The sequence below is a fragment of the Xyrauchen texanus genome, chromosome 35 (genome assembly GCF_025860055.1).
Source record: "Xyrauchen texanus isolate HMW12.3.18 chromosome 35, RBS_HiC_50CHRs, whole genome shotgun sequence".
Lineage (NCBI taxonomy): Eukaryota > Metazoa > Chordata > Actinopteri > Cypriniformes > Catostomidae > Xyrauchen > Xyrauchen texanus.
In genome coordinates this window covers 32,454,211-32,467,340 of record NC_068310.1, presented here as the reverse complement: position 1 = coordinate 32,467,340, position 13,130 = coordinate 32,454,211, and the positions used below count along the sequence as shown (strand labels likewise).

At 38.2% G+C, this 13,130-nt stretch overlaps 1 protein-coding gene across 1 annotated transcript; it reads right to left on the bottom strand.

Annotated features, from left to right (window-relative positions):
* Nucleotides 1–2,019: 2,019 nt before the first annotated feature.
* Nucleotides 2,020–7,573, bottom strand: igfbp6b (insulin-like growth factor binding protein 6b). Its single transcript, XM_052105742.1, has 4 exons — nt 6,965–7,573; nt 6,166–6,200; nt 5,498–5,617; nt 2,020–4,235 (listed from the first exon to the last, which is right to left on the bottom strand). Exons 1-4 carry the CDS (start codon nt 7,305–7,307, stop codon nt 4,122–4,124), a joined length of 612 nt encoding a protein of 203 aa, XP_051961702.1. The 5' UTR covers nt 7,308–7,573; the 3' UTR covers nt 2,020–4,121.
* Between the last annotated feature and the right edge of the window lie 5,557 nt (nt 7,574–13,130).

Genomic DNA, 13,130 nt, shown 5'->3' with positions numbered 1-13,130 from the left:
TTGTTTATATTGTAATTTCTACCGTCATTTTAGGGGTTTAGAGGTGTTGACATTACATCATCATGGCAACAAAGTTGTAAAATTGGTTATAACTTTACACAGAAAAAGTTAGTGAGTTATTTTATCACGCTAAAATCATTTTAACACATTGTTGGGGCTATACTTTTTAAAAAGGGAGCGCTTTTAACATTCAAAAATTGGCCCCATTCACTTCCATTGTAAATCTGGAACCCAGATTTTTGCTATTTTAAAGAAAAGGAGGGTCAAGTCCAAATAATTTTTTTTAGTTAATTAATATTATGCCACAAATGCTTAAGCTCAATTGTGCTTAACTTGTACTGAACCCTGAATATTCCTTTAAGATTTCTATTTGCAGGCCAAAATCAAAAGAAGACATATGTAACCACTAGATATACATGTAAACCACTTATCTTTAGTCATAGTAAGCAAAATATGTTCTGGGCTGACAGAATTGCACCATCACCATATAGCTAAATTTGTTCAAGACAATATTTGTACTTCTAGTTTGGCACAATATGGCTGTATTTTTGCAGCCAACAGCAAGGGACATCTACTCTTTCTTATTGTTAATTCAAAGCAAAAAATAAATAATATATATATATATATATATATATATATATATATATATATATATATATATATATACACACTCACCTAAAGGATTATTAGGAACACCTGTTCAATTTCTCATTAATGCAATTATCTAATCAACCAATCACATGGCAGTTGCTTCAATGCATTTAGGGGTGTGGTCCTGGTCAAGACAATCTCCTGAACTCCAAACTGAATGTCAGAATGGGAAAGAAAGGTGATTTAAGCAATTTTGAGCGTGGCATGGTTGTTGGTGCCAGACGGGCCTGTCTGAGTATTTCACAATCTGCTCAGTTACTGGGATTTTCACGCTACAACCATTTCTAGGGTTTACAAAGAATGGTGTGAAAAGGAAAAACATCCAGTATGCGGCAGTCCTGTGGGCTGAAAATGCCTTGTTGATGCTAGAGGTCAGAGGAGAATGGGCCGACTGATTCAAGCTGATAGAAGAGCAACTTTGCCTGAAATAACCACTCGTTACAACCGAGGTATGCAGCAAAGCATTTGTGAAGCCACAACACACACAACCTTGAGGCGGATGGGCTACAACAGCAGAAGACCCCACCGGGTACCACTCATCTCCACTACAAATAGGAAAAAGAGGCTACAATTTGCAAGAGCTCACCAAAATTGGACAGTTGAAGACTGGAAAAATGTTGCCTGGTCTGATGAGTCTCGATTTCTGTTGAGACATTCAGATGGTAGAGTCAGAATTTGGTGTAAACAGAATGAGAACATGGATCCATCATGCCTTGTTACCACTGTGCAGGCTGGTGGTGGTGGTGGTGGTGTGGGGGATGTTTTCTTGGCACACTTTAGGCCCCTTAGTGCCAATTGGGCATCGTTAAATGCCACGGCCTACCTGAGCATTGTTTCTGACCATGTCCATCCCTTTATGGCCACCATGTACCCATCCTCTGATGGCTACTTCCAGCAGGATAATGCACCATGTCACAAAGCTGGAATCATTTCAAATTGGTTTCTTGAACATGACAATGAGTTCACTGTACTAAAATGGCCCCCACAGTCACCAGATCTCAACCCAATAGAGCATCTTTGGGATGTGGTGGAACGGGAGCTGGATGTGCATCCCACAAATCTCCATCAACTGCAAGATGCTATCCTATCAATATGGGCCAACATTTCTAAAGAATGCTTTCAGCACCTTGTTGAATCAATGCCACGTAGAATTAAGGCAGTTCTGAAGGCGAAAGGGGGTCAAACACAGTATTAGTATGGTGTTCCTAATAATCCTTTAGGTGAGTGTATATATCCCAATTGTGCATATTCTTGCAATTCATTGGAATGCTGCCATATTATTTAATATAGTTTTCAGTTTTCCACATTCCGTTTCATTCATGTGAGCTTTTAAACAAGATACTGCACATAGTCGATTGTTATATTAACATATGCTTTTATTTGTCTTTGTATCAGTTTATTTTTTTCTCATAGATCTTGCACACTTTTTTGTTTTTTGCAGATCTTCCTTTTAAAGGGCCCACAATGACTGGCACATTATAGATACAACATTATTTTGTACTTACTCTCAATGAATTTGTGGGAATGAGTAAATGCTGAATTCTGAACAAAACTGAAACGCAAAACAAGATTAAGCTATATAATAACACGTTCAAATACTGAAGGGTCTACAGATCAACATAAATAGTGAAACAGTCGTGAAATGAAATAATCATTTTATAGAAACAAACACATGTACAGCAGTAATTGCTCTCTAAGGGATGTGCTTAATTTGTGTATTTGTCATAGTTTGCTATCTCTTATTAAGGTGTCACAAATACATGGCGCTCACTCTCTTAGCAAATCAAATAAACTCTGTTAACAATGAAAAACTGCTGACAATATAAAAATACATGGCATTATAGTTCATTAAATAAACCAGCAATTTATATTTATATATATATATATATATATATATATATATATATATATATATATATATATATATATATATATAAGCAGCATATTGAAATATATAAAAATATGCCTTACAACTTCTCAAAAAAGGTAACAGCCATCAGCATTCAATAATAGTTCCACCTTATGACACAACCAACCACGAAAACCTCACTTATGTACAAATAATCCACAACACGTATTTGCAGTCAGAGTGTCATAGTAATGAAATTGAATAGAGTTCCCAAATTATTTGAACACATGATAACATTTTGATGTCTTGATATGTCAATGTGTACGATTTAAAAGTTATTTAAAGTCTTCAGTGAAAGTATTCAAGGGAATTTTGTAATAGTTCAAAATAAATTAGATCAAAAGGTATATTCCATTTTCTTAAAGGAATAGTTCACCCCAAATTGAAAACGCTGTCATTATTTACTCACCCTCATGTTGTTCCAAACCAAATACTGTTATTTTTCCATGGAACACTAATGAAGACATTTTGAAGAATCCAATGACAAAAAGTGGCCACATCATGAACATATCAAGCTCCAAAAATGACAAAAACACCAATAAAAAAACAACATAAAAGTAGTGCATACTAAAAGTATAGTTCATGCACTATATTCCAAGTCTTCTGAAGCCATACGATAACTTTGTGTGAAAAATAAGTCTTTTTCAATTGAAAATCTTCACTTCTGCAGCTATTAAATCTCATTCTGCATCCTCAAATTGGCGTGTTGTGTTTGGTTATGACATATTCGAGAATCAATGATGTTTTGGCATCAGTAAGCCTATGTTTAACTAGCACAATTCATCAATGTGGCATTTTTGACTCTGAACTCATACATGAATGAGATTTCATAGTGACATAAAACAAATGTAATATTATATGGTTTCAGAAGACTTGGAAAATAGCACATGAGTCACATGGACAACTTTTATGGTGGGTTTTGTTTTCCTTTTTTTAATGGCTTGAAAGCTGCGATCAATTAGAATTTCTTGGAATGGAGCTGCACAAAGATTCTTCAGAATGTCTCCTTTTGTGTTCTTTGGAAAAATAACAGCATACAGGTTTGTAATGGCATGAGTAAGATGAGTACATAATTAACTATTCCTTTAAGCATAGTCAGTGTATTGTTGGAGAGGGGAAGAGGGGACGATAAGGGGATAGAGGACATCATCGCCCCATCTGCGTAAACGTATTAGAGCCCACTGAGAAAGAAAAAACAAAGAACATAATGAGAGAACATGCACTGAAAGCTATCACACACAAGATGTTGTACTATAGGGCCCCAGATTCAATAGCTCTCCGTAAAAGCCAACCTATCTCAACTTAAACTTGAAGTGGTTATTGTTTCTATGTGCTTTTACTGTCTGTTTGTGACATTGAGGACTTTGAGGTTTATGGCAGTGATGTGAACCTTCCATATGAAGGTCTGGACAGTCTGGTGAGGGCCCTTTCCATGTGAAGTGGTTTATCCCTGGTGTGTCCTGGTCAGGCAGTGTTTGCACCGAGCTGAAGTCATCCCCTCTCCCTGTACTCCTCCTCGTCCTCTTCCTCCAGGCTCAGAGCTGTGGAGCCGTCGCTGACCTCACTCTCCATCACATGGTAAAATGCCATCTTCCCCAGCACGTGATGGCACAGCGTTGCCCAGCTCGTCGACACACCAGCAATTTCCACGCTGCATACCTTTAGAGGACCAACACTGGAACACAACAGGAGAGTGTATGTTCATAAGCTTTTGTTTCATTCAGTCATTCTTCAACATTTTAAAGGATTAGTTCACTTATAAATGAAAATTCTGTTGTCAAGAAGAGATTTTAATGAAGAATGTTCATATTGCTTCTTTCCATACTACAAAGGCACATTCTAATATTGCAGATTTAAAGGAATACAGTATTGCGGGTTCAATGCAAGTTAAGCTCAACTAACAGCATTTGTGGCATAATGTTGAATTCCACAAATAAATAAATAAACTAGTTTCTCCTTTTATTTAGAAAAAAGCAAAAATCGTGGTTGCAGTAAGGCACATACAATGGAAGTGAATTGGGCCATATATGTTAAAATAAAATATTTTTAAAAGTATCCCCACAAGATGGAAACATTATATATTTTAACATGATTTCAGTGTGATAAAATTGCTTCCTAACCTTATCTATAATTTATATCCAATATTACAACTTGTTGTCATGACAACGAAACCCTGTAATCCTGGTATTGGATGTAACTTTACACAGATTAGATTATGTAGTGATTTTATCACACAAAAATCATGTTAACCTGTATATGTTTATGTCTTTTGGCTATACTATTGAGACTAAAAACTGAACATAGTTGAGCCAAACCCATCTGTCGCAGGTCAGATCATAGTGAGATCTGATTTCGCTCAAAACTCAGTACTGACCAAATGCGTAGTTACAGCATCTTGCCTTGGGAGGCTAATAAAGTATTTTATTCGCATTGGTCCGTGTTGTTTTGCATCTGATTCCTTTTTTCTTTTTTTAAGGACAAGTCAGACTTTTTTGGTAATCAACATTGTGTCACAAATGCTGTTCAAGTTTTATTGAACCCGGAATATTCCTTTAAGAGCTGTGAAAGGGAAAGAAAATCAGTGAATAACTACTTACATTTTGGTCTGTTCCTCACACAAAGCTATCATATTGCTCCTAAAGAGTTGGAATATTGCACACAAGTTGCATCGACTTCTTTTATGATACTTGAATTATGCTTTTTTTTTTTTTTTGGAGCTGGGTGACAGCCCCACTCACTATTCATTTTCATTTTATGTAAAAGAGCAGCATGAACATTTGTTAAAATTTCTACAAAAATCTTCTACAGAACAGAGAAAGTCATACATGTTTCAAATGACAAGAGTGTGCATAAATTATAACTGAATTATTATTTTTGGGTGACCAATCCCTTTAGAATCAGTTTGCCACTAAAAACTATTTCTTTTTGATCAAATACCTGCTTTTTCCTGTAGAACCCTCGAGTGTCACAGTTGGGGATGTAGATGTCACGATCGGACTGAAAAATGGTAAGCTCAAGACCTCGCAACACAGTGTTGAGCCGCTTACGACATGGAGCCTGGTAAAGAAATGAACGTGTACAGAGAAAAAGATGAAGGAATAGCCCATATTACATCTTTCGAGTTTGTAGGATTATAAGATACAATAAAAATTTTCCATTTAGCACAGACTTTATTCTACACAGCACAACCCGAAGGTAAATAGATGAGTTTTGCCCAAATAATATCATAACATATCATTTGCCTTGTGACGTTACTGAATCAGAATCAGGTTACTAATCCGACGTGCCATTAACATTCATCTGCCTAATGGCAAGACTTTAAAAAACAAAATATGTTTTACAGTAGCTTTTTAAGTAGGTTAAAGGTTTAGTTCATGCAAAAATGAAAACTCTAATCATTTACTCACCCTTGTGTTGTTCCAATTCCATGTAATGAAAGTCAATGTTGAGTCATATGGGTTTGGAACACATGAGGGTGAGTAAATGATCATGGATTTTTGGTTGAACCATCCCTTTAACTTTTTAGCAGATTTCCCCCTTGTTCTGAGATAGTCATGAGAAACATTAATGACAGTACCCTAAAACCAAAAAAATGAAAGACTTACCTTTTCTATTTCACCACTATGTGAAGGATGGGGCCCTGTGAAAAAAATTATTGAATTAAAACTAAAATATGTCCAAGCATTTCAAGAAAAAGACACATTAGATCAAATAGAATTAAAACAACTGAATAAATGCTATATACGGTATGTTTCCTGTGGTGGCTTACTTGGGGAAAAAACAAAAACATGTATATAAATCAGGTAATTTAACTATTCTCAGGTATTCTCTCATGCAAGGCCCCTTGAGTTGCAGTTACCTAAAGTAAACAGCAGATGGAGAAACCTGCTATGTGAAATGTCACTACTGGAATTTGGGTGACAGTGATATACGCTCAAGAACACACACATATAGACACATTTTCTAGCCTTCTATTTCTGCTCTCATTTGCTCATATTTTCACATTCATACAAGCACATATTATAACAACAAGTGATGTGTTAATCATCTGCATATTTACACTATGTGAAATCACTGCACATAGGAATTTACAGGCATTGCATGCAAACCGGCAGCTATTCCCGGCACTTTATGCACATGTCCTTGGTTCAGTTACAATTCTGTCATACTCCCAAGCTTTTGATACAGACACTGCAGTTCATTCGCTTGCCAGCACATCCCTGGAACCTGAAATACATCCTTGTGCTATTTCGCCGTGGTACTTAAAGCAGATTACCTATCGCATTCTATTACAGCATGCGGCACGGCACGAGCGCAACAGAAAAAGGGCACACCGGGAACGTGCCACAGATGAAGCTATGGAGGAAATGCTCCCAGGGAGCCCATAGGCATCCGAAGTCTTACCTGTGGGGCGGGGCCTGTCGGTGGGACTGAATTTGCTCTGTTTGGCGCAAAGCCCTCTGCCCTGCAGCAGAGCCTGGAGGGGGCTTTGCTCACGCGGAAGGGGCACGCAGCGAAGCCCCTTGGCACAGCTCATGGTGTATACCCCGCAGGGTTCCCCTAATGCCAGGATGGTCGTGCTGGCCGCCCCGGCGTGGTCTCTGGAGGCCCTACCCACACCCAAGGAATGGCTGTCTTTGCAGGTCAGGCAGTTATTGTGGGGGCCCATGCGGCTGGCCAGGGACCAGGAACTGCAGTGGACGATGAGCAACAGGACAACAGACATCAAGTTAAAGAGGAGAGACATCTTGCGTCCGGGTCTCTGGTCCTCATGCACTGTTCGGCCGTACGTGGCTGCTGATGCTATTTCTGGAAGTCTATTTCTCTTTCCCCTTCTCTGTTTTCTTTGCTCGCTTTTCAGCTTTGCTTGGTGCTCAGCCTGTGCAGTGGCGAGGCAGCCAGGACTCCCCTGCAGTGCCAGAGGATACAAACGGAGAACGAGTGAGAGACAGCAAGCAGCAGCTTTTAAAGATCTGAAAGGCGGTGATAGAGAGCGATAGGGAGAGAGAACAGTTATGACACCTTCAGGGGCTGGGACTGAGGGAGAGAGAGAGAGAGAGAGAGAGAGAGAAGGAAGGAGAGAGAATGGATGGGGGGGTGGAAAGAAAGCAAGAGATTATTTTTCCTTTTATAAATGATCAAGCTCTGGTCTTTCTCTCAACCATTATTGTATCTGGAAACATTCCTTTAGCCAGGATACTAACTCTGGCTATGTGAAGCTTGCCGAAAATCCTGTCATGTGTACTTATTATTCATCTTATGTGAAAATGATAGCGCATTCTACAAATGTTAACCATGGTAACAATGAAGGTGAGGGATTCTATTTCTCTGGTGATTTGCAGAGTCACTTAATTTACCTTTTTGCTCCTAAGAATGCAAAAACATTATCAACAGATTATCTGACCTTTACAACTGTAAGAAATACATTGATAGAATACAATTCAATAATGTGGCTTTCTGAAAATACACAGGACCTGGAGTAAAGATTTTTAATGTACCATTTTATTTTTAGCAACTTTTGAAGCTTTTTAATTCTTCAAATGCACAGAAAAACTACTCCGCATATTTCACCCCAACATCAAAAGAAATAAACAAATTCTATTTTTTTAGAATTACCATTATTGGGACATTATTTTCATGACAGTTAAGCACATTTCTACCCAAAAATCTCATTATTGTAATGTGTCTGGGGTGAAATGTGACCTGGACATGTTTTGATGAGATTTACCCTATTACGCATTAGAGAGGTTTCAGTCTTTAAGGGCCCAAACATTCCCTACGCAAGCTCGATTTCACGCGTCGTCGTGTTGGAAAATGTGTCAGTGCTCAATTCATAACCCAACACAAGTCATACTCAGCGTTGCGCAAGGGGTGCTAGAGCAGATTTTCTTCTTTCAATCAACAACTGTCATGGCGGACTCAGGCAGCAATTTGAATTTAATCTTTTTGAAAAATATATACGACTTTTTGTCCCCAGTCCGTTCAAACTAACTTGTTTTTTTCTCCATGTCACTCCCCACTCCTCAACTATCAACTCATCTACTACATACGGGCTTCATCTGAAATTGTAGGCAGCTGACTTGCTGCCTAATCAGTTAATGGCTTAACTGACAGCTGTTTTGAATGTATGGAACTCTTAACAATTTGAAAAGCAACTTATTTTCATCCTGTCTCCGTAAACAGCCTCCGAAGACAGCATTTTCCTGGTTTCGGACATGGAGCTATAAAATACAGGTTTTGGACGCAGCACTGGTTTCGTGGTCACGCCTAAAAAATCTATTGCCCTCTTATAGTCTGAGGTTTGTTACCGCCAGCAAGAGCACACGTAATGTACAGTATGTACAATGGGATAATGTGTTGGCCATGCATTGGCCAAGCGCTCACATCTGCGTTTGCGTACTTGTGTGAAAGATGTTTCGGCCTTAAAGGCCCAAATATACTCTATGAAAATCATGTATGATAATTATATCTTTCAGCTTTTATTTCTTTCATCACATTCCAAGTGGGTCAGAAATTTACATACACTTGGTTAGTATTTGGTAGCATCGCCATTAAAATGTTTAACTTGGGTCCAATTTTTGGGTAGCCTTCCACATCCTTCTCACAATAATTTGCTGGAAATTTGGCCCACTCCTCTTGACAGAACTGGTGCAACAGGGAAAGATTTGTAGGCCTCCTTGCTCGCACATGGTTTTTCAGTTCTGCCCACAAATGTTCTATTGGATTGAGGCCACACCAGTAACTTGACTTCGTTATCCTTAAGCCATTTTGCCACAACTTTGGAGGTATGCTTGGGGTCATTGTCCATTTGGAAGATCCATTTGCGACCGAGCTTTAACTTCCTGGCTGATGTCTTGAGATGTTTCTTCAATATAACCACATAAATCTTCTTCCTCATGATGCCATCTATTTGTGAAGTGCACAAGTCCCTCCTGCATCAAAGCAACCCACAGCACGATGCTGCCACCCCCATGCTTCACGGTTGGGAAGCTGTTCTTCAGCTTGCAAGCCTCACCCTTTTTCCTCAAAACATAATGATGATCATTATGGCCAAACTGTTAAATTTTTGTTTCATTAGACCAGAGGACATTTCTCCAAAAAGTAAGATCTTTGTCCCTGTGTGCACAAACTGTAGTCTGGCTTTTTTATGGTGGTTTTGGAGCAGTGGCTTCTTCCTTGCTGAGCAGCCTTGCCGGTTATGTCGATACAGGACTTGCTTTACTGTGGATATATAAATTCGTCTAACTGTTTCCTCCAGCATCTTCACAAGGTCCTTTGCTGTTATACTGGGATTGATTTGCACTTTTCGCACCAAACTGCATTCATCTTGAGAAGACAAAATGCGACTCCTTCCTAAGCGGTATGATGGCTGCATGGTGCCATGGGGTGCTTTGTGCAGGAGGGACTGGTGCGCTTCACAAAATAGATGGCATCATGAGGAAGAGAGGAAAATTATGTGTATATATTGAAGCAACATCTCAAGGCATCAGCCAGGAAATTAAAGCTGGTCACAAGTGGGTCTTCCAAATGGACAATGACCCCAAGCATACCTCCAAAGTTGTGGCAAAATGGCTTAAGGACAACAAAGTCAAGGTATTAGAGTGGCCATTACAAAGCCCTGACCTCAGTTTGATTTGTGGCAGAAGTGAAAATGTGTGTGCAAGCAAGGAGGCCTACAAACCTGACTCAGTTACATCAGTTCTGTCTTGAGAAAAGGGCAAAATTCCAGCAACTTATTGTGAGTAGCTTGTTGAAGTGTTTGTAAACTTCTGACCAACTATGAATGCGATGAAAGAAATAAAAGCTGAAATAAATAATTCTCTCTACTATTATTCTGACATTTCACATTCTTAAAATAAAATAGTGATCCTAACTGACCTAAGACTTTTGTTGTTAATGTTTAATGTTTTCTATGATTAAATATCAGAAATTGTGAAAAAGTGAGTTTAAATGCATTTGGCTAAGGTGTTTGTAAACGTGTGATTTCAACTGTGTGTGTGTGTGTGTGTATATATATGTATATATACACTGACAGCCACATGTTTGGAATAATGTACAGATTTTGCTGTTTCGGAAGGAAATTGGTACCTTATTTCACCAAAGTGGCATTCAACTGATCACAATGTATAGTCAGGACATTACTGATATTAAAAACAGCTCCATCACTATTTCAAAAATATATATATATATATTTGATAAAATCTAGACAGACCCCATTTCCAGCAGCCAATACTCAAACACCTTATCCTTGAGTATTCATGCTAAATTGCTAATTTGGAACTAGAAAATCACTTGCCATTATTAAAATCACTTACCATTGTATCAAACACAGCTGAAAGCTATTTGGTTTGTTAAATGAAACTTAACATTGTCTTTGTTTTTGAGTTACCACAGTATGCAATAGACTGGCATGTCTTAAGGTCAATATTAGGACAAAAATGGCAAAAAAGAAACGGCTTTCTCTAGAAACTTGTCAGTCAATCATCGTTTTGAGGAATGAAGGCTATATAATGCTTGAAATTGCCACAAAAATTAAGATTTCATACAAAGTTGTACTCTACAGTCAAAGACAAAGGACAACTGTCTCTAACAAGGACAGAAAGAGATGTGGAAGACCAGATGTGCAACTAAACAAGAGGATAAGTACGTCAGAGTCTCTAGTTTGAGAAATAGACGCCTCACATGTCCTCCGCTGACAGCTTCATTGAATTCTACCCGCTCTACACCAGTTTCATGTACAACAGTAAAGAGAAGACTCAGGGATGCAGGACTTATGGGAAGAATTGCAAAGAAACAGATACTTTTGAAACCAAAAATCAAAAAGAAAAGGTCAGAGTGGTCAAAGAAACGCAGACATTGGACAACAGATAATTGGAAAAGAGTGTTATGGATCTTAACCCCATTGAGCTTTAGTGGGATCAGCTAGACTTTAAGGTGTGTGAGAAGTGCCCGACAAGACCGCCACATCTATGGCAAGTGCTACAGGAAGTGTGGGGTGAAATGTCAGCTGAGTATCTGGACAAACTGACAGCTTGAATGTCAAGGATCTGCAAAGCTGTCATTGCTGCATGTGGAGGATTTTTTTTATGAAAACTCTTTGAAGTAGTTTAAGAAGTTCTGAATGTTTTATTCAAATTGTAATAGTAATTTTTCATGTTATTAATGTCCTGACTATACATTGTTATCAATTGAATACCACTTTGGTGAATAAAAGTACAGATTTCTTTCCATAAGAGCCAAATCTGTACATTATTCCAAACTTTGGTCACCAGTGTGTGTGTGTGTGTGTGTGTGTGTGTGTGTGTGTATATCACACATACTGTACATATCTCAAAAGATAGTTCTTCACCCAGTCAATATCCCTTGTGAGCAGAAACATTTTATTGGTCGTCATTTCCAGTCAAGATGTAATATTGCTTATGCAAAAAGTGTGAAGTTGTGTATATTTAGGATACATAAAATGTTAGCTATGAAATTAGCAAGACAAATGAGTTGTCTATTTCATTTAAAAAATTTACATAACTATCATAACCACCACTGTATTTTGTTAAACACAAAACGAGATGTGGAAATGACACTGGTGGGAATTTTGTGACATTCAGAAAAAATTAATAAAAATACACAAATGACAAATCTCAAGTGATGCATGTACATTCACCGTTGGACATTGTTAGCAGACAAATACAAAAAATAAAAATAGTGAGAGTGTGAATAATGTTTCATGAGACTTTATGTTTTTAGAAATAGACGGTGCTAAAAGTGTCCGAAGTTGAAGACTCACCCATAAAAGTACAAACCTATACAGACTGGAACATAGGCTGATTTAATAGAACAGGCACCTGCACTGCATATAAAATGCTCGGTTTTGATGAAGCAATGCAGCCAAGGGATTTTGCCACTTAATCGTTTATTTTGGAGAAGGGATCGTCTGCATAATTGGTGCAGTGTTTTCACTGGAATGTACACACGACAGTATATGCCAGCAGCTAATAATGCAATCCATCAGCCCAGTCAACCAGACAAATCCGATCTCTTTGGAAGACTCCATAAAATTCTTGTTGTCCTTTGGCCTAGATACCATTAATCGAGAATTTATGAGTTGTCTTAGTCTAAAGTTTAGACGAGATGTTGGCTAAACATTATTACAGATTTGCTTTTGTTGAAGATGATAATAATGGCATATTCAGTGCCAACTGCAACATGCACCTTTTAATGGACTGAATTCTATTAAAACAATCTAGAAAGTCTAGGAAATATGGCTAAAAAGAGCTTTTAAACAATTATAAATGGTAGAATATCATTCAATCTCTCCAAACGGATGTGTCTGTCATTGTTAGAAGGGATTTCTTGTAAATCACTGTCTTTGTAAATCTAAATCGCTGCCTTCAGAATAATCTCAAGTCACACCCAGATATAGGGGTGCCATAAGGACAGGCCTGTGTTTATTTGTCGTTGTCATGAAGCGGGATGGAAGTTAAGATGTCAAAGACGGGCTTGTATGAGCGCAGAAGCCAAACAGGATTTAGATGTTTATCTGACTGTATGTTTATCTTGACGTGTGGTCATAGCT

Coding starts and splice junctions, on each gene's coding strand:
- igfbp6b (XM_052105742.1), bottom strand. CDS start 7,307: ATGTCTCTCCTCTTTAACTTGATGTCTGTTGTCCTGTTGCTCATCGTC. Junction 6,201..6,964: donor CGACAGGCCCCGCCCCACAG/GTAAGACTTCGG, acceptor TTTTTTTCACAG/GGCCCCATCCTTCACATAGT. Junction 5,618..6,165: donor ATAGTGGTGAAATAGAAAAG/GTAAGTCTTTCA, acceptor TTTCTTTACCAG/GCTCCATGTCGTAAGCGGCT.